This window comes from Sorex fumeus, unplaced genomic scaffold (assembly GCF_029834395.1).
Source record: "Sorex fumeus unplaced genomic scaffold, SorFum_2.1 ptg000246l, whole genome shotgun sequence".
Taxonomy (NCBI): domain Eukaryota; kingdom Metazoa; phylum Chordata; class Mammalia; order Eulipotyphla; family Soricidae; genus Sorex; species Sorex fumeus.
This window is the reverse complement of record NW_026606303.1, coordinates 210,152-237,275: the sequence shown is the minus strand read 5'-3', so window position 1 is coordinate 237,275 and position 27,124 is coordinate 210,152. Positions and strand designations below refer to the sequence as shown.

At 54.4% G+C, this 27,124-nt stretch overlaps 1 protein-coding gene and 1 pseudogene across 1 annotated transcript in view; both read right to left on the bottom strand.

Annotated features, from left to right (window-relative positions):
* LOC130018275 (CAP-Gly domain-containing linker protein 1-like) overlaps window positions 1-242 on the bottom strand; it is a 29,711-nt gene extending 29,469 nt beyond the window's left edge. The window contains 1 exon segment of the mRNA XM_056109003.1: window positions 158-242. Coding sequence (XP_055964978.1) covers window positions 158-242 — 85 coding nt within the window.
* Window positions 243-9,628: 9,386 nt separating this feature from the next.
* Window positions 9,629-26,896, bottom strand: LOC130018273 (vacuolar protein sorting-associated protein 33A-like; annotated as a pseudogene).
* Between the last annotated feature and the right edge of the window lie 228 nt (window positions 26,897-27,124).

Sequence of the window (27,124 nt, the reverse complement as noted above, 5' to 3'; positions counted from 1 at the left end):
GTGACACTAAAGTCACAGAATGTGACACTTGTGTGTGAGAGCTGTCCCCAGAGCCATGAACGTGCCTACAGCTCAGGGAGCCCTTTCCGGGCGAGGACTCGGGAGGGGGTTCCCGGGTGGGAATGAGTCTCCCCTGGCCCGGGCTGAGCGCACTTACCGGCCGAGGGCGCCTTCAGGGCCCAGCTCCCATGCTTGAGGATCTTGGTGGGGGCCTTCAGCCCGCTGGGCCTCAGCAGACTCATGGTCAGGTGGTCAGACGCTGCCGCGGCCACTACCGGGCCCTGACCGTCGAGCCCACTGTGGGGCCTTCTGAGGCGCACTCGTTCTCAGGGATAAATCTCTGAAGAGCAGAGGAGAGAGTCTGTCTCAGGGGAGCGGCCACAGCAGCTTCCGGAGCCCAGAGAGCTGCCAGTCTGACACTCGCCACCCCGAGTGCGACCCCCAGCCTCCCGCACAGCCCCCTGAGCCCACCAAGTGTCATTCCTGCGCAAAAACTCAATCCCAAACAGACAAACAAACAACTGCAGATTCGGGGCCAGAGGGCAGAGGGGACAGGTACTTGCCCTGCGGGCAGCTGACCCTCACGCCCTCCCTGGCATCACACCCACCCCCAAACACATTCAGGAGCCAGAAATCGTCCCTGAGCACTGCGAGTGTCACTGACCACCTCCCCGTCCAGACACTGACTAGCCGGGAGGCGACTCAGCAGTGATCACTGGACATGTGTGTGCGTGTGTGCGTATGTGTGTGTGAGAGAGGCCCGTGGTTACACACAGAAGCTAAGGCAAGCAACACACACACTTTTTTCTATGGGCTGAGAACTGCCAGGGAAAAGGGCCCAGCAAGACTGCGCCAAAGGGGGGCTGGAGAGCGATAGCACAGTGGTAGGGCGTTTGCCTTGCACGCGGCCGACCCAGGTTCGATTCCCAGCATCCCATATGGTCCCCTGAGCACTGCCAGGACTGATTCCCGAGTGCAGACCCAGGAGTAAATCCTGTGCATCACCAGGTGTGACCCAGAAAGAAAAAAAAATTGCGCCAAAGGGGAGTGAAGGAGGTTTTGGCGTTTCCTTCGTTCCCTGTGACGCTGCCCAAGTTTGATGACCACAAGCCAGTATTAACTCCATTTCTTAACCCACAGAACTGAGGCAGACAGGTGGATGGGGGAAGCGTCGCCATGGCAATGGAACTCCGAGGAAGTCAACAAAAGCTTCATGGCCACCAAAAGACCACCTGAGGGCACGGGACCCAAGGTCTGGTCAAAATTAACCCACATTAGGAGGCCCAGAGCAGGCTGGACCCCCCGAGGGAATAGGAACAAAGGCCAGGAAAGGAATTTCTAAGAGGACCTTGGACCACTCAACTCTACCCCCTTGGCAACCACCCTAGCAACGGACTCTAGGTAGCTAGAAACTCCCACCAGGGGCAGACTGGGGAAAACCCGAGATTAGCCCCCTTGAACCAAGGGAGGGCGCTCATGTGTGCCCGAGCCCAGGGACTGCTCTTGCCTACGAGGTCGGTCATGTCACGGGCTTCTCCCCTCCTGAGGTGTGGACTTTCGGACCGAACGCAACCAGGCAACCTAACGTGTTCAGTGGCTTTCTGCGCCTCTGGAGAAGCCGCACTCTCTCTCGAGCCTGTTACTCCCTCCCTCATTTCCCCTTCCTAAAAGCCTCCAAATAAAATGTTCCTGCTTCAAGCTCATCTCCTGAAATGCTTTTCTGCGAGAAGGACAAAGGCCCGGGGGCCTGAGGAGGTCGAGGATCGACTCCCTTTCCCTAAAAAGGGCAACCCCTCACTCCGGCCCGAGATCCCGGGAAGGCCTAGTGGGCGTCGTGGGGCTGGCAGGGCTCGTCGCGCTCACCATTGCCAGCGCTCCAGCCAGTCCCAGGGGAGTGACATCTTCTCCTCTGCTTCTCATCAGCCCCCCATGAGGGCCCACTGACTTCAGAGTCATTCCATATTTCAACAGAAAAGTCCGCAGGGGGCAGAGAGGCAGGACAGTGGGGAGGGCACTTGCCTTCTATCCAGTTGTCCTGGGCTCGATCTCCGTCAGCACAGGGACGTTAGCCGGCCAGGGTGACCCCTGGGCACAGCCAGGTATGGCCACCCCACCCCACCCCACCCCACCCCCACCCCAACCCCCAAAAATATATATATAACTACTAAAAAAACTTAAACGAACTACAGATTAAAAACTATCATACACTAAAGAACTGTTAGAGAGAAAAGCCACCCACACGCGGGCAAAAAGCCCAGAGACTCAGATTCACCTGTGTCACACTGCACTCGCAGCTTACAGAACTGAGCTCTGCCAAACAGGCTCGTGCCAGTCTCCTACAGAGACTGAAAATGGCACTTGGAGTCTAGAATGTTCCAAGGTAGAATGAGAATTCCGCAAGGAGGAGGGCATCATGGGCCCTTCTTAAAGGGGCAGGCGCCACCCTTCGTGACGCCAGGGTCCAGCTGAGGCTCCGGAGGGCTGCCCTGCAGATGCCAGCACTAGCTGGCCAATGTGCCTCTGGTCCCTGCGGGGCCCAGTTCTGGACCCCTGGGCCCTGAGAAAGTGGTTTCAGAAAACATTTGACAAATGTTTGGCAGTTACAGATCTCCAGCTGAGGTCATTCGGCATCCCCCAAGTGGGACCTGGACCCAGTGACCGTGCCCAGGGCCCTCCTCAGGAGCCGGGCCATAAAATCTGTGGGTGCGGGGGGTGGGCCGAGGGGCAGAGCGACAGGGCAGAGGCCCTGCGCCCGACCCTGACAGCCCTGCTCTCTGTGACCCCAGTGCTGTGAGCAACACCTGCCGCACCGTGGCCAGGGAGTGGCCCAGCCCACTAAGGCCTGAGAGCTGTGCAGAGGAGTATGGCCTGGCCTGCTCGGATGGGAGCACAAGCTGAATGAGTGCGGGTCCCCTCGAGGATGAGTGAGCAGGAACGGGGGAGTGGTGGGGCGGTGGGGAGGGCGGAGTGACCTAACCTGGGGGCTCAGGACGGGACACCTGGACGGGACACCTGGCCGTGCTCAGGCCAACTCTGATCCAGTCATCGGGGCTCATCCTGGCAGGACCTGGGGGGGGAGGGGGGGTGACGTACAGGGTGGGGTGGGGTCAGCCGCAGGCAAGGCAGGCTCCTTGGCCCTGGGCTACCCTTCGGGCAAGGATACCTATTTTCTTTCTTTCCTTTTGTTTTTTGGGACACCCGGCAGTGCTCAGGGTTACTCCTGGGTCTGCACTCGGGAATCACTCCTGCCGGTGCTCAGGGGACCTATGGGGTGAGCCATGCACCCGGCAAGCGCCAAGTCTTGATACCAAGGTGCCCACGAAACACAGTGTGCAACAAGGGACTCTACAGAGAACGTCAGGGCCATCAAACGCTACGAGGAAGTCAATCAATTCTGAAAAGACACAAAAAGATGCAAAAGGAGGGGCTGAGGTGAGAGCACAGTGGGGAGGGGTTTGCCTTGCTCTCCGCTGACCAAGATTCGATCACCAGTCCTGAGCACTGCCAGGAGTAATTCCTGAGCATCACTGAGTGCGACCCAAAAAGCCAAAAAAAAAGAAAAAAACAGCGCGAAAGAAAATGTGTTTGAGCTTCACACCCTACCGAGCGGCTCTCCGGTATGGCCACGGCCCCAGAAGCACAAGGACTTAACACAGAGAACCAGCAGCTTGGAGCAGAAAAGCAAATGGACTATGTGTTAAACCGCGCCATCATGACTGACCGGAGGGGAAAGGGTGTTGCCCCCTTCGCCCTCTCCTCTCTGGAAAGAAAGGTGGCGGCCGCACGGGAGCCTGGTGGACAGCAGGTTTGAGCCGGGGGTCGGGGGCGGCAAAAACCTCACGAGAAGGGGGGCGTTCCGGCCCGTCCTTCACGCCCTACCGTGGTCGCCAGTTGCCCCCCACGAGCGGCTCTCCGGCACGGCCACGACTCCAGAGCACAGAAACCAATCTCTTAATTATCTAACTTTTAATAGAAATATTTCCAGGGTTAATAAGTAAAATAGCAGATATCCAAACCCAGCTGTAGAAAGCAAATCATTTCACAACGCTTTTTCAGCTTGTCTGATTTGGGGGGGGGGGGGGGTTGTAAACTCTAAATAATAATGGTGCATCTTTTATCGAAACAATGAATCGAGTCAAAGTAGACAGAGTGTTAACTAGAACTCATCTGCCTCACAGGAATTGGCAGGGGTGGGAGGTGGGGTTCTATTGGGGTTCACGGTTAAAAATAAGTATTGGTAAAGGGAAATGTGTTTGATATTTACACGACTGAGGCCTAAACCTGAAAGCTCTGTAACTTTTCCCACAGTGATTCAATAAATAAATAAATTATAAAAAAAAAAAAAGAAAAAAAAGAAACTGTGTTTGAGCCTCACTGTCTCCCTGAGACTTGAGCACTCGGTGCCATGTGTGAGCCCAGTAGAGTCTCCGGCCTGAACAAGCCCCGACCCCCTCACCCCCATGCTCCTGTGTTTGGACCGTGACCCTAAATCCTGTGATGGGATCACGTGTGTCCATGACAAAGACGCTAGCAAGCTCATACCCTAGAACGTCTCTGCTTCACACAGGCGTGGCACACAGGTCCTGGCCTGCTAGCGACCGGCAGTGATTCGGCAGGAAGCAGAGGTGTGAGCCTGAACGTGGGTCAAGTCCGTTCCTTCAGCTTGGAGGGGAGGAATGTCCGAGAGGGGGTTTTGAGCACTGCCTCACAAGCATGAGGTCCTGAGTCCAAGCCCCCGGGGTCACACGTGCACCTGGCACAAAGCCGGCACAGACCCGGCAGCTCTGCTGTCCCAGCACCACGCAGGAAGGGGGGTGACCCCAGGGGGAGGGCCACCGAGAGAGGAGGTGGACACCACAGAAAAGAGGAGGGAACACAGGGCAGGAGTTGAGGGCTGCAGGGCCGGGAGCACCGGGTAGAGAGCAGCCCTGGGGAGCAGGAGGCCAGGCGGGCGCCCCTTGTCACTGGCCACTCGAGGCAGTCGCACAAGCCGTGTGCAGACCCACGAGGCTGACAGGGCGCCAGGGACAGGGCAACCCCAGCAAGGATTTTTCTTTAAGTTTTGGGCCATGGGGCCAGAACTCTAGTACAGCGGGGAGGGCGTTTGCCTTGCACACAACTGACCCGGGTTCAATCCCGGCATCCCATAGGGACCCCAGAGCACCTCGAGGAGTAAGTCCTGAGTGCAGAGCCAGGAGTGACCCCGGAACATGTCCAGGTGTGACCCAAAAACAAAACAACAGCAGAGCAAGCGGAAGGGCTCGGAGCTTCGAGCCATGGAAACGCTGAGGTTGGCGCCCACTCGCTCCCGCCCCCTGCCAGGCCAGGCCAGCCTGGGATGCCTCAGCAGCTCGGTGCGTTGTCTCTGCCTATCACCCAACTCGACTGGGACTGACTCTGGTTATCTCCTTGACTGGCTATCTTGGGCATCTCCGGGGCCAGCCGCCAATCTCCATCCTCCCACCTGGCCAGGGCGGGATCAGGTGTCAGCGCTGGGCCCTGAACACCCCACCTGCCCGTCCAAATGCAACGCAAGCACAAAGGCCAGGCTCGCCCCCAACTCGTAGGACACGACCAAGCCAGGGGCCCCGGAGAGCACTGGGCCCGAGGACGGGTCCCAGAGATCCCCAAATTTCCCTTGCTCGACGGCCCGGCCCAGCAATCTGCATCAACCACTGGGCCCGAGCTCTCTGCTTTCCTTCTGCTTGCTCAGCGAAACGCAGCACCTCACACCTGTGTTTGGAGGGGAGGAACACCAAAGTATTTTTTTTTTGGCTTTTTGGGTCACACCTTGCGATGCACAAGGGTTATTCCTGGCTCTGCACTCACAGGGGTTACTCCTGGCTCTGCACTCAGGAGTTACTCCTGGCAGTGCTCAGGGGACCATATGGATGCTGGGACTCGAACCCGGGTTGGCCACGTGAAAGGCACACGCCCTACCCGCTGTGCTATGTCTCCAGCCCCGGAACTCCAAACTTTATATAGAAAACAATGTATTTCACAATGCCTTTTCAGCCATTCTGATTGTTGGGGGGTAAATTCTAAACAATTATGGTGCATCTTTTGTTGAAATAATGAATGTAATCAATGTAGAGGAGAGTTAAGGAGAAATCATCTACCTCACAGGCATTGGGTGGGTGGGAGGTGGGGTATATTGGGATTCTTGGTGGTGAAAAATGAGCACTGGTGAAGGGTAAAGGGAAAGGAGTTTGATCATTGCATGACCGAGACTTAAATCTGAAAGCTTTGTAACTTTTCCCACAGTGATTCAATAAATAAATATAAGAAGAAAAATAATAAATAAATAAAATTATGAAAAACAAAAAAAAGTAAGGTGGAGTTCAAGCCCAGTTCAATCAGCTAATCAGTGGCTGAATAAATAGCAGTACTCCTACATTAAAAACAAACAAACAAACAAACGAAAAACACTACTTGTTAGGCGAGTGCATCAGCAGCCTGATGGCACCTTCAGACTCCAGATACCCCAAAATTGCTGCTGTGCCTTTGGCCAGACCCCAAAAACTTGGGGCAAAGTTTACCAAGAAAGGAAACGGCCAAAAGTTAGGAATGTGGGAAACACACCCACAAGCCACCTCCGGCTCAGCTGTATCATTGGAGGCCTCTCTGGTTCCTGATTGAACTGCTTAATGGCCATGATCGCAGAGACTCAGAAACAAATCTCGAAACCCAGTGGCTTTTGGCAGAAATGCGTCTGGTCCCTGCAGTGCTGGGCCCATGGGTTCATGCCTTGGCCTGTTACCCCTGGCGGCCAGGTGGCCGCCATCCTCCAGAGGTCACTGGACAGTCAGGCTTGGGCCCTCAGTGACAAAACTTGTTGGGCCTCACAGGATGGGGGTGGAGCCAGTCCTGTCCTCCCCGTCCCAACGAGACCCCAAGTCATCGTCCATGAACGGCCTCTCTGACTCCTGATCAAGCTGCTTAATGACCAGGATGCCAGAGACTCAGGAGCAAATCTCGGAACCCAGCAGGTTTGGGAAGAAATCCCTCCACATTGAAGTGTTCAAATTTGGAATTTCAAAATCGTGCGGCCACTACTGCAGCCACACAACATCATAGGTTATTCATAACCAGCAATAGAAAACAAAGTGTCTACTGTTGCCTTTTCAGCAGATCTGAGTGTTGGGGTAAAATCTCAAACAATAATGGTGAGTCTGGTGTCAAAATACCGAATGTGATCAAAGTCGAGAGAGAATAATTTGGAAATCATCTGCCCCACACGTAGGGGGAGGGTGTGGGATGGGGGTATATTGGGGTTGTTGTTGGTGGAGAATGGGCACTGGTGAAGGTACGGGTGTTTCATTGTATGACCGAGACTTAGACCTGAAAGCTTTGTAACTGCTCTCATGGTGATTCAATAAATAAAATCATAAAAAATGAAAAAAAAAGTTAGGTGGAGTTCATGCACAATTCAATCAGCTAATCCGTGGCTGGATAAATAGCAGTACTCCTAAATAAAAAAAAAAGAGAGAGAGAGAAATCCAGAAAAACACGGCAAATCTGTACTCCAAGCACACTCCTCCCCAAACGATCCATTTTCCCCCACCCGAGATAAAACCGACATGCTATGGGTCACATCCTCCTGCCACTGACCCCCAAAACCCGACGCTCCCTCCTCCCACCCCAGGGACTGATGGCACAAACTCCATCTTTGTGTCACGCCGTACATGAGACATTTGTCACTAGAACCTGATGACTCACTTCAGAACCTCAACAGAAGCCACAAAGATAGGGAGTACTGCTCGGGGAGCACCATGCAGAGGCTGCTCAGACCCTCTCTGCCTCTGTCCCCCACCTGCTCTGGGGACGATGCATAGACAAGTGGCCAGGGCTTGAGAACAGAGGAACCAAGCCTGGAGGAAGCGGGTGCTTGTGTTTTGTTTTCTCTGGAGGCCTGTAAGTACGGCTCCTCTTAAGAGACAAAGAAGGCCGCAAATAGGCAAACACTCTGAACTCGGTTAGCACCCAACTCTGATCTACCGCCAAGATCTGCTCTAAATGAACCTTGAAAGGGTAAGCTAAATATCTCTCAGGGAAGCAAATAACCTTAGGGGATTATCTGCTCTGGTACTAAAAATGGGGGAAAAAAAGTCTGTTTTGTATTTCTTGAAAATGTCAGCTGGACTCAAAGCTGGGGTTTCCGAAGGCAGTTCTGTTTCATCCCGCAGCACAAATGCTTCCTCCCTGCTAGAGCTCTGGCTCACGTCTGTCGAGCATCCTCTGGACAGGGAAACACCAGCCCTGGGAGGTGTGGCGTGATGGGACACTGGCACACAGGAAGCACCTCAATTTGGGTCATTTTCCCCCCTTAGGGCTCCAAGGACCCCTTACCCCTCGGGCAGCACCGCACGACATTCTATCAGGAAGTTACATAAAAATCAGTCTTCCGTTCCAAACAAAATTTCAGGAGCTGCAGACATAGTTCAAGACTATATACAGCCTGAAGGCACAGGACATATGCAAACGGCATCTATTCACTGTCATCAGTGAGCCCCGTCACCCGCCTCACACTGGCATTCAACTTCAAAATATCCAGATAGAGGAAATTTTTATGTGTCAGGGGGAAAAATCAGAGTTAGCAAGAGCTCGAAGAGAAGAGCAAGCCGGCAAACAGGACTGAGAGAAGGTGACCGAAGGTGAGTCCGGTCTCTGGCCTAACCCGGGTCCCAGTCCCAGCTGCCCTGCAGAACCCGCCAGGGGACACCCCACATGCCTCGGAAAACTCACAGACACCCCACATGACATGGAATCCCCCCAACGCTCACAGCCGCTCAGTACTGACTCACACCCGCCCTTCCATGCAAAAGACCTGAAGGAACAAGGATCCCCAGGTCTAAGCTTCTAGTGTCGAGGCTGGAACGATAGTACAGCGGGGAGGGCATTTGCCTTGCATGCAGCCAACCTGGGTTCAAATACCGGCATCCCATATGGTCCCCTGAGCACCGCCAGGAGTAAATCCTGAGTGCACAGCCAGGAGTAACACCCGTGCCTCTCCGGGTGCAAAAATTAACAATAAAAAGATAACACCGTGGAGGTGTGCAGACTGGGGGCGGGGTGCAGAGGGAGACCTCCCAGAGAGCCTGGCCCAGAGTGAGCATAACATCCCCAAAGACCCCGGAGGATGGCTCCGCCAGGTCTGGGGTGCAGCCTCACACTTGAGTCTAAGCCACCCTGGTCAGGATGTCCAAAGAGTCCTCAGAAAAGAACCGGAAACTCTGCATTGGAGCAGACCACAGAGGATGATGCAGGGGAAGGGAAGCATTAGGGGGCCTCTTTCGAACTGCTCAGGGGCCCAGGTGACGGTTCAGAGCGGGAACTGTGTCTGCCTGCGGACAGCTAAGCCGGCTCCTGCCCGGCCCTGCCCAGCCCCGAGCACCCAAACAAAACATTCATGTTTAAAAACGGCGTATTACTACAGAGACACCTCTAACAACTCCCACCCGGCGAGGCTCAAGGGATAGGCTCTGCACTCAGGAATTATTCTGGTGGTTCTTTGGGAGCCCCCCAGCGCCTTGAGCCCAATCTAACTGCTCACATGGCACACGCCAGGGTGCCCAAGTTCTGGGGTCCCTCGAGCAGAATACCCGGAGTGAGGGCCACTGCGAGCAGCTCAGGTGAGCAGAGCCGTGGCTACCCCCGCCGGGATGCTGACTTGGGGGCCATCGTGGCTCAGGGCGGGAGAGAAGACGTGAATGCAGCATCCACGGGGGGATGTGGGGCCCTTGGTTCCGACCTGTGTTGGGTCTGCCTGTTGGGATGGCCCCACCCCGCCCGCACAGGGCCAGGAACGACCCTGGGTGTGACCGAGACAGCCCCTACACTCAGCTGGGGTGACCAAGCCGCTTCCTCAAAGCTTCCGCACTGCTGATTGGGAACAGAAGGAGCAGAGAGGCCTCTCCCAGACATGCAATGACTCGCGTGGAAGGTGAACCCCAAGTCCTGTCACCACACAGGGTCGGGCAGGCCCCTGTCCTATCACCACACAATGGCATGCAAGCCCTTCCCTGCTCCAAGACTGGGGTGGGGAGAGACCATCGGGGGAGCCCAGGAAAGTTCTGGATTCCACAGGCCGAAGACCAGGGACGTGAGCAAACCCACGGGGAGCTGGTTGACAGCAGCCCAGAAACCAAGCGAGCCCCAGGTTCTTTCTCTTAAGGTGCTGCTGAGACCAACATGCTGAGGGAATGGGGGCCTGGAAATCTGGTGATGCACCTGCGTTCTCGAAAGGTTAAGTCTTGAGACCAACAGCAGCAGTACCACAAATCAACTCACACGCCCAAGAACGCAGGGAAATGCGATCGCGTCTCAAACACACCTGCACAAGCTTCCAATGGCAGAGGGCGCAGAGGGCGCAGACAGGCACCAGGAGCGCTGGGGCCATGCACGGGTTCAAGCTGACTCCCTGGCTTGGCACTGGGGGTCACACCAGGCGGGGCTTGGAGGACCATATGGGGTGCCAGGGAACGAACCCGGGTCAGCCGGGGCAAGGCAAGTGCCCTACCCACCTTACTATCTCTCTGGCCCTGGTACGCCGTTTTTAGAGGACATTATCAAGCTGATGTGTTTCCCCCTTGCATCTTCCCCTTCATTCCGGTATTTATTTTCCCTTTCCCTCCCTTTCTCGCTGAGGCTGAGGGTCGCACACTCTAGGTGGTGGTTACCCACTTTGGGGGGGGGAGGTTTCCACTCGGCCTGCCAGAGCTCCAGCCATGCCCACTTTTCCCTATTTCCAGTGAAAAGTACGTCATAGGAAAAGCATCTGGTTGAAAACTCACATAAATCAATGCTTTTGGGTCCAGAGATTGTCTTAAGGGACTAAGCATGGAGAAACCTCACCGCACAGAAGAAAGAGCCAGAGTTCTGGCCCGGGCGCCCCTAAGAGCCAAGCTGACACTTTGAAAGAGAAATATTTCAGAAGTGCTCCCTGACATAAAGATAGTAAAGAAAACATATAAAATCATATTTGCAAACAAAAAACCACCTTTCAGAAAAAGACAACATTTAAAAAAGAAAAACTCTGGGGGTCCAGATAGACAGTTCAGTGCGAAGGTGGTTCCCTGATATCAAAGAGTCAAATATGGACCCCTGAGGACCCCCAAGAGTAATCCCTGAGCATCACCAGGTGAGGCCCCAAGCAAAAACCAAAGCAAAGCAAACAAATAAACATGTGCTGAAAATAACCAGTAGGAAACAGGCTGGGACGGGCGTGTGGGAGAAACAGAATTTCCCGCACACCCTGCACCCAGCCCTGAGGTCACACTGCAGAACCTCAAGAGTTTGAATGAAAAATGTAGGCAATTGTATTTCTAGAAAATGAGAATGTAAGATTAGAGGCTTCAGGTCTTGCCAAGACTCAATCAAGGGGAAAGGCGGGTCACGAAAACAAAATCCCTCACAAACCTATGTTTCTTCTGCAGGCCCGTGGGCAGCGGCTGCGCTCCTCGAAGCGGGGGCCCGGGAGAATGCGCAGAACTTCCTCGATTCTGCGCCAACCAGGCCGGGAGAGCAGCTGGGCCAGACGCATGCTGAGGGGGGCATAGCCGAGATGTCCGTGGGGTTCTGCGGAGGGTTCGAGAGGGACACCTGGAGTCAACCAACTCCTCTCTGCCTAATGGGCCATGGGATCTTTTTTTTTTTTTTTGGCGGAGGCCATACGCTGCGGTGCTCAGGGCTCCCTCCTGGTGCTGCACTCAGGGATCACAACCTGGGTTGGCCGCATTAAAGGCAAATGTCCTCCACGCTGCCATCCTGGATTTGACTTTGGGGAGGAACACAGTGTGCTCCAGCCTACCCCGCTGAGCCCTGCCATCTCCACCCTCTACCCAATTCCCAATCTCTCTCTTCTCTCCTTCTCTCTCTCCCCCCCACCCCCACCCCTACAGCTTTATGCATCAGACCTGGTGGTGCAGAGCTGACGCATGGCTCTGATCTCACCTCTCCTGGCCCTGAGTCCTTCTGTCTCAAACCAATCTCAGAAAGCTGCTTGGTGTCCCTGTGTGCTGGAAGGTGCCAGTGCCCGGCAGCCCATGCAGAGGGCAGGGGCGTGGCCAAACCCCAGCACCGCTGGGTCTGAACATTCAACGGTCTGCCCGGGAAAGATTCCATCCGACCCCCACAGAAGAAAAACTGTTCATCGATTTGGTGAGAAACTTCTCCTATGGAAACTTGGCCCACTGGGGGGAGGGAATGTGGAGAGCTCTAAGCCCAGCAAAGCTACTCTCAGGTATTCTTCCGGGGGCGAGGCCCCAGGGCACAGCCACGCCCAAATCTCCCAAGGGTGAGAGTGACAGCCCCTAGCATCACAGTGACCCCCAGTCTGAAACCCCCCTCTCTCACAGTGACTCTGAGTCCAGCAGCCCCAACTGCCCACGGTGAGTCAGTTGTGTTGGTCCCCAATCCTCTTACTTGAGGCTGGCCTTTTCGCTGACCAGAGGCTTCCTTGAGCCCAGACCAGCCTCCCCCGCCCTGAGGCCTAAGTGGACAAGGGCCCCCGCTTCCCACCCCCAGCCCCCATCTTCAAAAAGTGTCCCCCAACAAGCCCCACTCAGTCCTGGCTTCTGCAAGGGCAGCGCCTTCCCACCAGCAGGACGCCACACCACTGGGGAAATGTGTGTGTATGTCTATGTACGTGTCTGTGTGTGTATGTTGGCGCGCGTGCATGTGCGTGAAGGCTCGGCTCGCCTATTAGGTGGCGTGCATGTGACTGCGTGTGCTCGAAGACTCCGCTCACCTGCTCATTCACATCGTCCATCCAGAGGCGCAGGGTCTTCCGGATGGTGGGGTAGCTGTTCCTGCCCCCCTGCTGGGGCCGCAGCAGCCCGGCCTTCTCCAGGTTCTGTAACGTCAGGATGTGCTCGTAGCCGTATGTCTGCAAGAGAAGTTGGGGAGCCTGCTAGATCTCCCACTTCCGAAGAGGGAGCGAACATTTTCACTCTCATTTTGATACTACTGTTTTGAGTCATACCTGGCAGCATGCAAGACAAGTGCCTTACCCCTTTCTAGCTCTTGGTTTGTTTTTGTTTTTTTTTCTTTTCGGGTCACACCCGGCGATGCTCAGGGGTTACTCCTGGCTTTGCACTCAGGAATCACTCCTGGAGATGCTCGGGAAACCATATGGGATGCTGGGAATTGAACCAGGGTCGGCTGCGTGCAAGGCAAACACCCTACCCGCTGTGCTATTGCTCCAGCCCCTTTCGAGCTCTTTGGACCCCACATTTTCACTTTAAAGTCAGAATGCATGGGCCCAACGTAAGGAAGATAGATGACAGTGTACTCAAATGACTGAGTAGGAAAAGGAGGCCAACCACACCTCCTGACGTGCTATTTTCCAGATGTCTCCTTTGTTTTGTTTGCTTTTGCCCCCCCCCACTTCCTGTGCTCAGGGATAAGTGCTGGTGGGGCTCAGGGGACCCATATGGGTGCTGGGATTGAGCCTAGGTGGGCCACGTGCAAGGCCAACTGCCTTTTTAAAAAATTTCGCCCTTGGCAAATGAGTCACTTAGAAACACTGACCTGGAGAATTTCTCTTTTGTAATAATCCAGAACCTTCTGCTTGAGCCCACTGTTGCACACCGACTGCAGGCAAATGAGCCTGAGCACCTTGATGAGCGGATGCTTCTGGGCGATGCAGTCCTCCATATAACTGTTGACCTTGAGTCGTGGCAGATTCATGCTTGAGAGCTGGGTCTGGGCCTGCAGGCCTGGGCGTTCCCGGGACCCTGAGAGGCCCAATCAAGGAGAGGCTGGAGACTGGCTCACGCTCCTGCCCACACTCCCTGGACAACCTAAGCTCCAGGGGCTGCGGGCGGGTGCAACTGTCCCACTTGTCAGCGACACCTCAGCAGCATCAGTAAAGTAGCAGGGACTGTGGGGAATTTGGGTGCTTGCTTGCTGCAAGTGAGAATGCGGGATTTATTGACGGGCAGACAGGAAAAGCGATCATATAACCCACGCTCTTATATTATCCGTGATGGGCTTCAATAGTCTTGGGCTTCAGGGCTGGGTCTTGTTTCTCTGAGGACAGCGAACAGCAATGGAACACATGCACACACACACGCAATGGAACACACACACACACACACACACACACACACACACACACACACACACACACACCACCCCCGGTCAACAGAAACCTATCCCTTGGCAGAATCTCTTTCCGCACATTTTGCTCTGCCCTGGCAGGTATTTAGGCCAGACATGGAAATCAAAGTGATTCCTTTCCTACCTCGAGTTCTGTTTGCCAATCTGGTTAACTATCGGCTAAAACGGTTTTATTGTTCACGTACCTTATCAGTGTCTATTCCAGACATAAACTCCTGCTCCACGGTTAACTGATCAAAGAAGTCTTCAGACGCTGAAACATAATTAACGCACGAGCATTTCAGAAGTGGGAGAAATGCTCATTTCTCCCAGAGGCATGCAAAGTAGCAAGCAAGCACCAAGTTTAAGTCATCACCGGGAAGGCACCTTCCAGAACAGTGAGGCTGACAGCCTGTGCCCCGAGGTGCGCCTAGACACAGAGCCCCGGGGCCTGGGCCCTAGCAGCTCCCCCTTCACACTAATTAAAGCAATTTCCCAAGGGCATTTTACTTTGGTTCGTTTGGGGGCCACCCCCGGTGGTGCTCAGGGATCACTCCTGGCAGGCTTCGGAGACCATATGGACTCCGGGATCCAACCCGGGCCGGCTGTGTGCCAGGCACTGCAGTACCGCTGCAACTCCAGCTCCTTGCAACATCCGACTGAAACCAACCTCAGCAAGTAGTGCCAGGTCTGGCGAAGCAGTGCTGGCGCCACCCGAGCCTGGGAGAGCCCTGCTGCACCACCTGACCCCGCAGAACCCAACAGTCACACTCGGAACATTTCTGCGAGGACACAGCGGCTAGCACAGGGGACAATGCACAAGTGAAACAGTAGCCGGGGCCCCCAGAAGTAGCAGGGAGCCAGTGACACACCCTGAGCCTGAGCCCGGGACAGGGCACTCACTCGTCACGTCCTGGATGCGCTCGGCGATGGAGGTGTGGTTGGCCAGGGAGCCCCGCGCCGCCTGCATGTGGGGTAGCTGGGAGACGAACTGCTTGATCTCGCCCACCGTCTTGGCGTTGTGCCTTTCCTGAGGGAGGGGAGAAGGTCACGACAGTACTGGGGACAGCACTCAGGGCCACACACACACACACACACACACACACAGGGCGTGCCCCAGTCACAGCCACAGCAGTGCTGGGAAGGTACCCAAGGCCACACACACACACACACACACACACACACACACACACACACAAACACACTGTGCCTCAGCCCCAGCCCTGGCTGCCAAGAGTGCATTTCTAAGAGTTTAGGTCTTTGGGTTGCCCAGGGCACGTTTGAATCACGTGCAAGGCAGTGCCCCGGGCTTTCTCCTGGCCTGGAGCTCAAGGATCACTCCTGGCCTGCACCGGGACCACATGGAATGCTGGGGAATGAACCCAGGTCAGCTGCATGCAAGGTAAGCGCCTGGCCCGTTGTGCTATCCCTCCGGCTCCCCCAAATTAATTTTTAGTGTGAGAAACGGACACAAAACGAATTAGGCTATAACCAGATCCCACAGCCACACGAAAATAGAAAAGGCAGGTTGGTGGGTCCAGGGACTCCGACAGCCACTTCCTGCAGCACTGGGAGACCATGTGGACAGGGAGGGAGCCCAGGTCCCACGCAGGCCACACCTGACACTGCATGGTCCCTGCCAGGGATGTGGAGCTCAGCAAACTGCCTTGAAGCCACAAAAGCTAACGCTCGTATAGCCTGAGACCTCAACAACAGCAAATCAAGTGTAAAACGTTTCCTGGGTCCAAGCTATACAGTGGGGGAGGCGCTTGCTCAGTGCCCAGCCTCCCCACAGAACCCCGAGGCCTGCCAGGAGCCAGCCCTGAGCACTGGCAGCGGGAAAGGAGGGAACTGGACACCACGGCGAGCTCGGAGCTGGCACAGTGAATGCCCGACACTTCTTATCCATAGCTTTATAAGTCACGGTGAGGAAATAAAAAATTGAGGAACAAAACCCAAGTGAGACAAAAGCAGCTTCAGAAATACAACAACCATGGGGTCAGAGTGACAGAACAGTGGCGAGGTGCTCGCCTTGCATGCGGCCAGCCTGGGTTCGATCCCCAGCATCCCATGGGGTTGCCTCAGCCCACCAGAAGTGATCCCTGAGCGCAGAGCCAGGATTTAGCCCTGAGCACCTCTGGGTGTGCCTCCCCTCAAAAACAAAATCCAAAGAAATACAAATACTGATATAGTGGAGATAACTCCTAAAAAAGATGAAATCAGGAAATCCATCCTTCAAGGGAAAAAGTGATTTTTAAAAACTTCCCCAGAGTTAAAAAATTCAGCTTCTATCATTTTACTGATTCAGGTTTCAAAAGTGAGCTGAACCCAGAATAAAGAGCACCGCCAGAGGCTGGGAGGAAGGAGGGAGGGACAGGGAGTGTGGACGGTGACTGGCAAAGGACCTGACACCAGGAGAGGGCCTGGCACCACCTTTCCCCAGGCGCCCGCAGCCCGCCTGCCGCCTGGCCCCAGGCCCCAGTCACCTCGAAGGCGGCCGAGATGACCTTGGCCTTCTTGCTGAGCACGGCGCCCACGGCGTTGAAGTTGCGGTCTCGGATCTCGGCGTGGAGCTCCTCGGCTGAGTTCAGCGGCAGCTTCGGCTGAGTTCAGCGGCAGCTTCTTGGCCTCTGTGGGCAGGTCCTGCCCGTCACCCTGCCTCTTCGGGGCGAATTTCTCGGGCGGCAGCTTTACATGACCTGCACGGGAGGGGACACCCCAAGTGAGACTCCAGAGACTTCCTTTCAGGGGAGAGCACTGGGCTTTGAGTCACTAGCTGCGCACGAGCGCAGGACGGTCACGCTTTTCACGCACGGGTTCCCTGGCCTGGCCCGTGGGCCGCCTTCTGCCACTGCCAGCTTGAACCGAACTCAGGATGGGGCCACCCGAGGAAACATGCCCCAGGGCGGCCCAATGTCTGTCCTGCTGGCATGTGCAAGTGCATGCAGTCTACACCGACATCTCAACAAGCCAAGAGGAGCCCAGGATGGCGCTGGAGTGATAGCACAGCAGGGAGGGTGTTTGCCTTGCACTGGGAAGACCCTGGTTCGAGTCCCAGCATCCCATATGGCCCCCTGAGCACCGCCAGGAGTAACTCCTGAGTGCAGCGCCAGGAGTAAACCCTGTGCATTGCCGAGTGTGACCCCTGTCACTGTCCTCCCATTTTTCATCGATTTTGCTCAAGCGGGCCCAGTAACGTCTCCATTTTGAGACTTGTTACTGTGTTTGGCATATCAAACACGTCACGGGGAGCTTGCCAGGCTTTGCCGTGCGGGCAAGATACTCTTCGAAAAAGAAAAAGAAAAACAAGATCCCAGGAATCACCTCAGCATGGAAGTGTGCATGACGGCGGGAGACAGCTCCGACGGCTTCTTTCCTTTCCTTTTCCTTTCTCTGATTTTTGGGCCACACCTGTCAGTGCTCAAGGCTTATTCCAGGCTCTGTGCTCCGGGCTTATTCTTGGCAGTGACTGGGGGAACCATATGCGGTCCTGGGGACCAAACTCACCCTAACTGCTGCACTGCCTCTAGCTCCAAGTTGGTTCCTTTCAAAACATCTCCTCCAGTTTCAACACAAATCCTGACGTGTCTACACACAATCAGTTCCACTGCTGTGGGTCCAGAAAGATGGGTCAGCGGGGGCAGCGCACGCTCAAGTCCAGCTGTCTGTTCCTCTGAGCACTGCCCCGTGTGGGCCCTGAGCACTGTGGGGTGGGTACTAGAATCATAAAGCAACAACAAGAACTCCTGCATCGGAGAATGTGGGGAGAGAAAGGGACCGACGGAAGAAAAACACTTCTCGGATGCTTTCCAAATCCTAAGCCACTCCGAACAGCCCGGGCGCCAGCGTCTGGAGACAGCACGCCACGGTGGCCGTGGGACCCGGGGCCTGAGCACATGCTGAGATACACGAGGTCGGCAAGACCTCGCATTCCAGCTCAAAGCTGAGGGGCAGCCGCTGGCCCAGGCAGCCTGCACGCAGCTCCTGCACGGGCCTGCCATCGCCCTCGGTCCAGCCACGGGCACAGAGCTGGGGGGTTATGGGGAAGCCCAATTTCCCCTTGTTTTTCAGATTTCTCTTAACGGTTTCTTTTGGGGGGGGGTTACACCCAGCGATGCACAGGAATTACTCCTGGCTCTGCACTCAGGAATTACTCCTGGCGGTGCTCAGGGGACCATATGGGATGCTGGGAATCGAACCCGGGTTGGCCGCGTGCAAGGCAAACGCCCTACCCGCTGTGCTATCACTCCAGCCCTCTCCCTTAATTAAATGTTTGATCAGCAGGAAGTGTGTGATGTGAAGAGACTGTGAGTTCCCGAAACTCCTTCCTCCCGGAGGCACCCCTCGAGCCCCATCTCTCACACCTCCGCACCCCCAACCCCTCTGCCAGATCCCCCGAGAGACTTGCAGAAGCACCAGGAGGTGGGGACCCCTCGCCGGGGTGCTCCTGTGCCAGTGACAGCTCGGAGCAGGAATCTGGGGAGGGGCTGTGTGTGTGGCATCACCCCCCAGCTGCTGCCAGGCACAGCCCCAGTGGCCCCAGGGCCACGGACTGGCCCCACAGAGCAGAAAATCACCGAGATCAGCCCCACAGTCCCTTGGGCACTGCTTACGACTGTCCCCACAAAAGGAAACAACTTCAGAAGTTATCCTTCGGAACAACTGGTAAAAAACAAAACGGAAACACCTCCATAATTATTAAAGAGCAGGGAAACACTTTGTTGTGTGGAAATGCCTCCACGTGTGGTCCTGTTCTGCTTCCGTGGCCGCTGTCACTGAGCCATGCATTCACCACTGCAGTGACATACACACTAACACACATGAACACACACACACACACACACGCCATCGCAATTCACTCTGCGATAACCAGCTTGGCACACTGGACAGACAGCACTGTCCGGACTCGGCCAGCACTCAGCAGCTGCAGGGCTCTGTGTCCCCAGAGAGACCCCATGCAGTTAGCTGCATCCCCGTCCTTTCAGACCGGGGCTCTATCCCCAGGGCTGTTCCCGGCCAGCGCCACTCCTAAAGGCGCTGGAGTTACCCCTCTTGCGGCCTGGGGCTCCCTGTTCTGAAGAAAAGACACGAATCAGACTGTGGGAAACTTCTCGGACTGTATCCCAGCAGGAGCTACTCCTGGCTCAGTGCTCACCGGACAAGGCAGGAGCGCAGATGGAACCGAGCGCTGGCTGTGCACCTGGCACTAGCCCCGTGAGCTTTCCTAGCCCCCACTCAGATCTGAAGTGCTACAGAATCTAACATCCGGGGCCAAACCCCCCTGACCTCGGACCCAGGCACCCCTCAGAAACACTCTTCCTCACGCCTCCCTGGACGGCCTGAGCAGCGGGGCTGCACACCGCATGGACCTCTTCACAAGGCCTGCCTCGGTTTCCCCGATGGTGTCCTGGCTCGAGCTCGCTTTAACCTTGGGCTGAAAGTCAGTGCCTGACATTTTCAAGTATTCTGACTTACACACAAAGGCCGCACCTTCGAAAACAGACACTTTTGAGATTGATTTTACTCAGCTAACCTATTAGTAACTGATGTCACTTCACTTACTGTTCTGGATGACATAAATTTCATCGATGAGTCCCTCGTATGTCAGCTGAGTCGCAAGGGGCGTTAAGAAATCCACATTTCGATCAAGCAACAAGGTGTTATCAAAAAGAGGAAATATGGAATTCCGGCTTCCTGTAAACTCTCTCTTCATCCTGATCATCATATTGGCCACTTGCTGGAAACAAAGTACAGAACCAGGCAGAGCCTTTTTAGCAATGGGCGGATTTTAAAACGAAGCTAAAAAAGAGTCCAGCAATCCAAAATTTAAAAATAAGACGGAAAAAAAATCGAACAATAAAATAAAACAAGATAGGCCTGAGACGGTATGGTGGGTAGGATGCTTGCCTTGCAGGTGGCTGACCCAGGTTCAATTCCTGGCACCACATACGATCCCTCAAACCCTGCCAGGAGTGAGCCCCGAGCACTGCTGGGTATGGAGAGGGTGGGAGGAGGGAGAGTGCGAGAGAGGGAGGGAGAGTAGGGATGGAAAAGAAAAGATAAAGAACAGAAAAGAGAAGAGGAAAGAGGGCTGGGAGACAGCAGAGGGGCCAGGGGTCACGCCTTGCGTGCAGACAGCCTCAGTTTGGTGGCCCGAGCACAGAGTCAAGAGCACTGTGAGGTGGAGCCCCAATCCCCACCCGCAGGAGAGAGGCCCCCCTCCCCGCCCCGGCTCACCCTGGCGCACTCGCCCTTGCCGAAGATCTGGGGGATGGTCCCGTACAGGGCCTGCAGCGTCATCAGGCCCTTGGCCGCGTGGTACAGGCTCGTCTGGTCGCTGTCCAGGTAGCACTCCTGTGGGAGAGGGCCGGGCATGTGGGCACAGGCTCTGCGAGTCAGCACCGAGGCCCCAAGGCAGCTGACTCTACTGGCGGCGAGTATCGCTGGGCGGGCGAGGAAAGGCTGGCATCCGCATGCCCGCGTGACCACACGGCAGAATACTCTGGGCTTGCAGAAGGGCAGGCAGCCTCTCCCACATACAGCAGCGAGTGTCACAGGGGACAGGAGCAGGGCAGCCACGGTCTCGGAGAAGGGCCACAAGGTCCATTTAACACACAGACAAAAAGAAACATCTTTGGCCCAGAAAGAGGGAAGAGCACGCACGCGCCCCCAGCCGGGCGGTTCAGCAGGGCTGACCGAGCACACACGGTCCCCAGCGGGGCCTCAAGATCACTCCTGCGCCTCAATCCCTTCATCCAGCAAGTGCAGAGAGCAGAGGAGGGAAACCACGCAACGCGCTTCACCTGCGCTCCACCTGATGCGGCGGCACTGCTGGTGCCCATCACGGGACTCTCTATTTTTTTCCTTTTTGGGTCACACCCGGCAATGCACAGGGGTTACTCCTGGCTCATGCACTCAGGGACTACTCCTAGTGGTGCTCGGGGGACCATATGGGATGCTGGGAATCGAACCCGGGTCGGCCGCATGCAAGGCAAACGCCCTACTCGCTGTGCTCTTGCTCCAGCCCCTCATCGTGGAATCTTTGACCCTGTCTAAGGCAGCGGCCTGCGGGAGTGCACCCCAAAGACGTGAGGACGAGGGGTGCAGACTGGGGGCGGGGTGCAGAGGGAGACCTCCCAGATAGCCTGGCCCAGAGTGAGCACAGTATCCCCAAAGGACCCATAGGATGTCTCTGCCAAGTCTGGGGTGCAGCCTCACACTTCAGTCCAGAACAACCTGGTTGGGATGTCCAAAGAGTCCTCAGAAAAGGACCAGAAACTCCGCATTGGAGCAGAGCAGAGAGGAAGATTCAGTGGAAGGGAAGCATTAGGGGGCCTCTTTCGAACTGCTCAGGGGCCCAGGAGACTGTTCAGAGTGGGAACTGTGTCTGCCTGCGGACAGCTAAGCCGGCTCCTGCCCGGCCCTGCCCAGCCCCGAGCACAAAAACAAAACATTCATTTTAAAAAATGGTTTATTACTACAGAGACACCTCAAACAACTCCCACCCGGCGAGGCTCAGGGGATACCCCTGGCTCTGCACTCAGGAATTATTCTGGTGGTGCTTTGGGGACCATATGGGATGCCGGGGATTGAACCTGGGTCAGCTGAGTGCAAGGCAAAAGCCTCCCAATGTATATTGCTCCAGCCCTTGTAATTCCTCTTTAAAAGCTCCTAGGGCCATATCCGGTGGTGTGTGGGTCCCTCCTGTCCTGAACCCGGGGCTCCCCAGGTGATGCTGGGGCTCTAGCCCTCTAAGCTATATCCCCACCACCCATAATTCCGTATTAAAAAAAATTTTTTTGAAGTTAACCACAGGGGCCAATGGCACAGCGGGTAGGGCGTTTGCCTTGCACATGGCTTAACCGGGTTAGATTCCTCCGTCCTTCTCGGAGAGCCCGGCAAGCTACTGAGAGTATCCTGCCCGCACGGCAGAGCCTGGTAAGCGCCCTGTGGCATATTCGATGTGCCAAAAACAGTAATAACAAGTCTCAGAATAGAGACGTCACTGGTGCCCGTTCCAGCAAATCGATGAACAATGGGAGGACAGTGCTACAGTGCTAACAACAGAGGCCAGAGCGATAGTGACCAATGCCAGGCTACTAGAGTGCCAGGAGTACCCTCTGAGCATCGCCAGATGTGTCACTCACACACACACACACACACACACACACACGTTAACAACACATGTCTACCCTGCATGCTCTGCTCTGCTGTAACTGGGAGTGGGGTGAACCTTTGCATTATCAGCCGAGTTCTACTCTTCTTAGTGGATTTCACAGGGCCGTTCAGCCCCCAGGGCCATTTGCGAGGGCCCAGCGCTAAACCCACTGATACTACATACACACATTTTTACTCAGTCCCGCCTCTATGAGCGGCGCCGGGAGCATTGGGGCTGGGCACGTTTTCAGGCTGACTCCCTGGCTTAGCACTGGGGGTCACACCAGACGAGGCTTGGAGGACCATATGGGGTCCCGGGAACGAACCCGGGTTGGCCGGGGCAAGGCAAGTGCCCTACCCACCTTACTATCTCTCTGGCCCTGGTACGCCGTTTTTAGAGGACATTATCAAGCTGATGTGTTTCCCCCTTGCATCTTCCCCTTCATTCCGGTACTTTTTTTCCCTTTCCCTCCCTTTCTCGCTGAGGCTGAGGGTCGCACACTCTAGGTGCTGGTTATCCACTTGGGGGGGTCTCACTCGGCCTGCCAGAACTCCAACCATGCCCAATTTTCCCTATTTACAGTGAATAATATGTCATAGGAAAAACATCTGGTTGAATGTGTAAACACACAAAAAATCAAAGGGCCGGCGGTCTATCTCTCCCACAGCCCATGTTCGGTGGTCTCAGGCCGTTTCCCCACTCCGGGGAGGTGGATGGCGTTGGTCAGACGAAGGAAGGAAACGGGGACCAGGCTGGTTGGTCTTAGCAGCAGTTTATTACAGGGAAGAGATGTATGTCATGGAGGCCCCAGGATCTCTCAAGCATGTGCTCCTTTGTTCTCTCAGCTTAGGTCCTCAGCCCCATCTTCCCAGGTTCTCTGATGCACATGTCCCCCCAGAGAGCCCTTAAATCTCCCTTACATAGATCACAGTACCTCTAAAGGGTGCAAAATAGTGATGTCATCAAAAGGAGTTACAGAAAGAACATTGAGGCAGCAAACCATACATAGTTTCTTTACATCCACATTGTTTCAGGAATCCTGGCCTCACCTTTTACAAGCTACAAGCACTTGGATTAGCACAACAAAGACCAGGCCCTAGAGCTTGGAATCTACATCAGACTGCCTGGAGCCAGGCATCTACATCCCAAAGATCAGGCCTGACTTAGCACCTGGGATCTGCATACCTAAGGCCAGCTAGGTTCCTGTGAGATAAGGGAAACTGCCTCAACATACTGAAATCATTTACTGAAGGCTGTTTGAAGGGGAGAAAGTTCAGTCTAATCCAAGCTAGTCAGGACACACAGGAAAACTGCTTCTAGGACCTGTTTCTCCTCTCCTTGTCCAACCAACATATAAGCATACATAATATTAATCATTTTGAATGGACACAGTAAGAAATACTGTGAGCTTATAGAATTGCTCTCCTAGGGCCATCTCGATCTCAGACTGCAGTGCTCAGGCCAGATATCTTTCCTATTCCTAGCAGCAGGGTCCTAGTCTCGTCGTTACTTTTGGATCATGACATCATTTGCCTATGATCAAACTCTTAACTTATAGTTAAGAATCGTGGCACCTTGGCCTGGCCCATCGCGATGCCAGGGTAGCACATAACTTACTGGCTTGCCCTGGTTCCATCCAGTCCCTCCTCGGGACCCTGCCCTTGGGGTACTAGGAAGTGAGGGCAACTGAGGCTTAAGTTGAGAAAGCAGATGCCCGGGAGCGAATAATATCCAAAGCCAATTAAATTCTAAGTTATAAAGCATAATATGAATTAATTGTCTTCCTGTATCTATACAAAAGGACACTGCATTAAAGTAAACTGCTCAAAAGACATAAGGAGAGGAGAAAGGCGATATTAACTTACAGTACAGCTTCAGTGCCTAAGAAGGATGAGACCTTACAAATTGGTTGGGGAAGAGAGCATAGAAGTGGTTACAGACAGACAAAGTAATGGGAGTGACTCGGGAGCACTGTGATGGGTGCAACCTGATAAACCTAAGCTCCGTGTACTCCAACAGTTGAAAACTCACATAAATCAATGCTTTTGGGTCTAGAAATTGTCTTAAGGGACTAAGCATGGAGAAATCTCACCCCACAGAAGAAAGAGCCAGAGTTCTGGCCCGGGCGCCCCTAAGAGCCAAGCTGACACTTTGAAAGAGAAATATTTCAGAAGTGCTCCCTGTCATAAAGATAGTAAACAAAACATATAAAATCATATTTGCAAACAAAAATCCACTTTTCAGAAAAAGACAACATTTAAAAAAGAAAAACTCCGGGGGGCCAGATAGGTAGTTCAGTGCAAAGGTGCTTCCCTGGCATCAAAGAGTCAAATATGGACCCCTGAGGACACCCAAGAGTAATCCCTGAGCATCACCAGGTGAGGCCCCAAGCAAAAACCAAAGCAAAGCAAACAAATAAATATGTGCTGAAAATAACCAATAGGAAACAGGCTGGTTCAGGCATGTGAGAGAAACAGAATTTCCGCACACCCTGCACCCAGCCCTGAGGTCACACTGCAGAACCTCAGGAGTTTGAATGAAAACTCTAAGCAATTTCATTTCTAGAAAATGAAAATGTAAGATAAGAGTCTTCAGGTCTTGCCAAGACTCAATCAAGGAGAAAGGCGGGTGATGGAAACAAAATCACTCACAAATGGCTAACTGGAAAAACGCAGTGACAGACTTGACTATTTCTGGCTGGAGCGGCCCTGCCTTCCACTCTCGAAGCTTCCTCCACAGGCAGTCAAGTCAGGGTGGGACGGGCACAAGGACAAACATCGACCAGCAGCAGAGAAACACCAGAAATAAACACATTTAAGGACAATTGATTTTTGAGAATTCAGTAAGGGCATTAACAATTTTAAGCGAATTCGTTGAAACAGGAGGGTCTCCATAAGCAAGAGGAGCAGCGGCCCGAGAGACAGCACAGGGGAAGGCGCTGGTCTTGCACGCAGCCAACCTGGGTTCTGTCCCTGGCACCACATATGTTCCCCGAGCATGGGCAGGAGTGATCCTTGAGCACAGAACCAGGAGTAAACCTTGAGCACTGCTGGGTGTGGCCCAACTCCCGTCTCTCCCCAAAAGGAAGAAACTGGAGGCTTCCAGGAATCACTGAAATGCCAGTGTCAGTGTCGCCATCACAAATGAGGCAGAAACGAGCGTCAAGTTCAAAGGGCAAACACTGAACTTACTCGGAAGGCGCCCTCCGACTCCATGGAGAGAAGGTCCCCGTCGAAGGGAATGAGGTCCAGGCTGTACTCCTCCCTGTGGATGAAGGAGCCCAGGATGCCCCGGTCCTTCAGCCGCTGCTCACACAGCAGGCGATGCCGAGGCACAAACAAGATGTGGAAATCTCTTGTGGGGCCACGTCTGTCTTCACTGCAAGAGAAGGACCGTGTGTTAGCCCGAAGCCCCGAGGCGAGGACTGCTCCCCAGGGCCCCACCTGCGCCTGACACACAGTGGGCCCTAAAGAGACGCTTATGAGCTACCCCCCACCACTGACTCGGCCCAAGAGTCTAGTTTTCTTGCTCTCTTGATTTTGATGCTTTTTCTGGAAACCGCTGACCTGTGCTCTGCCAAGGGGCAGTATTACTTTCTCTTGGGCCATTGATGGGACATGAAAACTCTCAGGGTTGGGGCTGGAGCAACAGCACAGCGGGTAGGGCGTTTGCCTTGCACGCGGCCGACCCGGGTTGGATTCCTAGGTCCCAGCATCCCATATGGTCCCTTGAGCACCACCGGAGGTAATTCCTGAGTACAGACCCAGGAGTAACCCCTGTGCATTTCCACGTGTCACCCAAAAAGAGGGAAAAAAAAAACTCTCAGGGTTATTGCAACGGACATCTGTTTCTTGCAGAAAAATATGTTTCTATTTAATCAAGCGATGTGTCTAGTAAAATAAAGGTTGCTCCACACCGTGCCCGATTTTGCTCAAATACCCCGCATGCTTTTAAGTCCTTAGGGGCCACGTCGATCAAACGTAATGCAGACTGGGCTGGTGCACTTCCTCCATAGATGCTGCAGCATTAAATTTTAATCAGCTTCTCCTGACTTTGCTTATGAAGTTTGAGCATATGGTATTCAGTACTTGAAAAAGAACCGTTAGCTGTTTTTCTTTTTATAAAGAAATTTGGGTCCTTCTACTGAGACAGGCCGGAGCTTTCTACTGTCCTGAGACAGGGGGTTTATGTGGTTTGCCCTGCCTCCCCAAGCCCCAATACACAAAGTTTCCCATTCTCTATTTATAGTTTTTGGGCCACCCCGGCAGGCGCTCAGGGATAACTCCTGGCTATGCACTCAGAAGTCACTCCCGGGAGACTTGGGGACCGCACTGGGTTCCTACGATCTATCCTTGGCTGACTGCAGAGTATCCTGCTCCTGACCCCCCATTCTCCTCCGACACACTCTCACATCTGTCCAAAGATCCACTTCCTAAAGCGCTGGCAAGCAAAGGTGTCCTGATGAGCACTCAAACCACTAGAGGAATGATTCCGTATGGACCCAGCATCAGCTCTGAGATACCTAAGCACATTTTCAGCCATTATATCCATCAGTTCTAGCCGGGGTCTGACGAAAAAATTGATATTCTTGACTGCTGGCAAGAGGCTTCCTTTGAGTGTGAACATTTTCTCCACCTCATGTTCCTAGGAAAGCACACATACAAATAAGGTAAGGTAAAGGCCCTCCCGTTGATCGTCGATTTGCTCAAGCGGGCCCAGTAACGTCTCCATTGGAGACTTTGTTGTTACTGTGTCTGGCATATCGAATACTCTCGATAGCTTGCCGGGCTCTCCGAGAGGGGCGGAGGAATCGAACTCGGGTCGGTCATGTTGGCCGCTTGTAAGGCGAACGCCTTACCCGCTGTG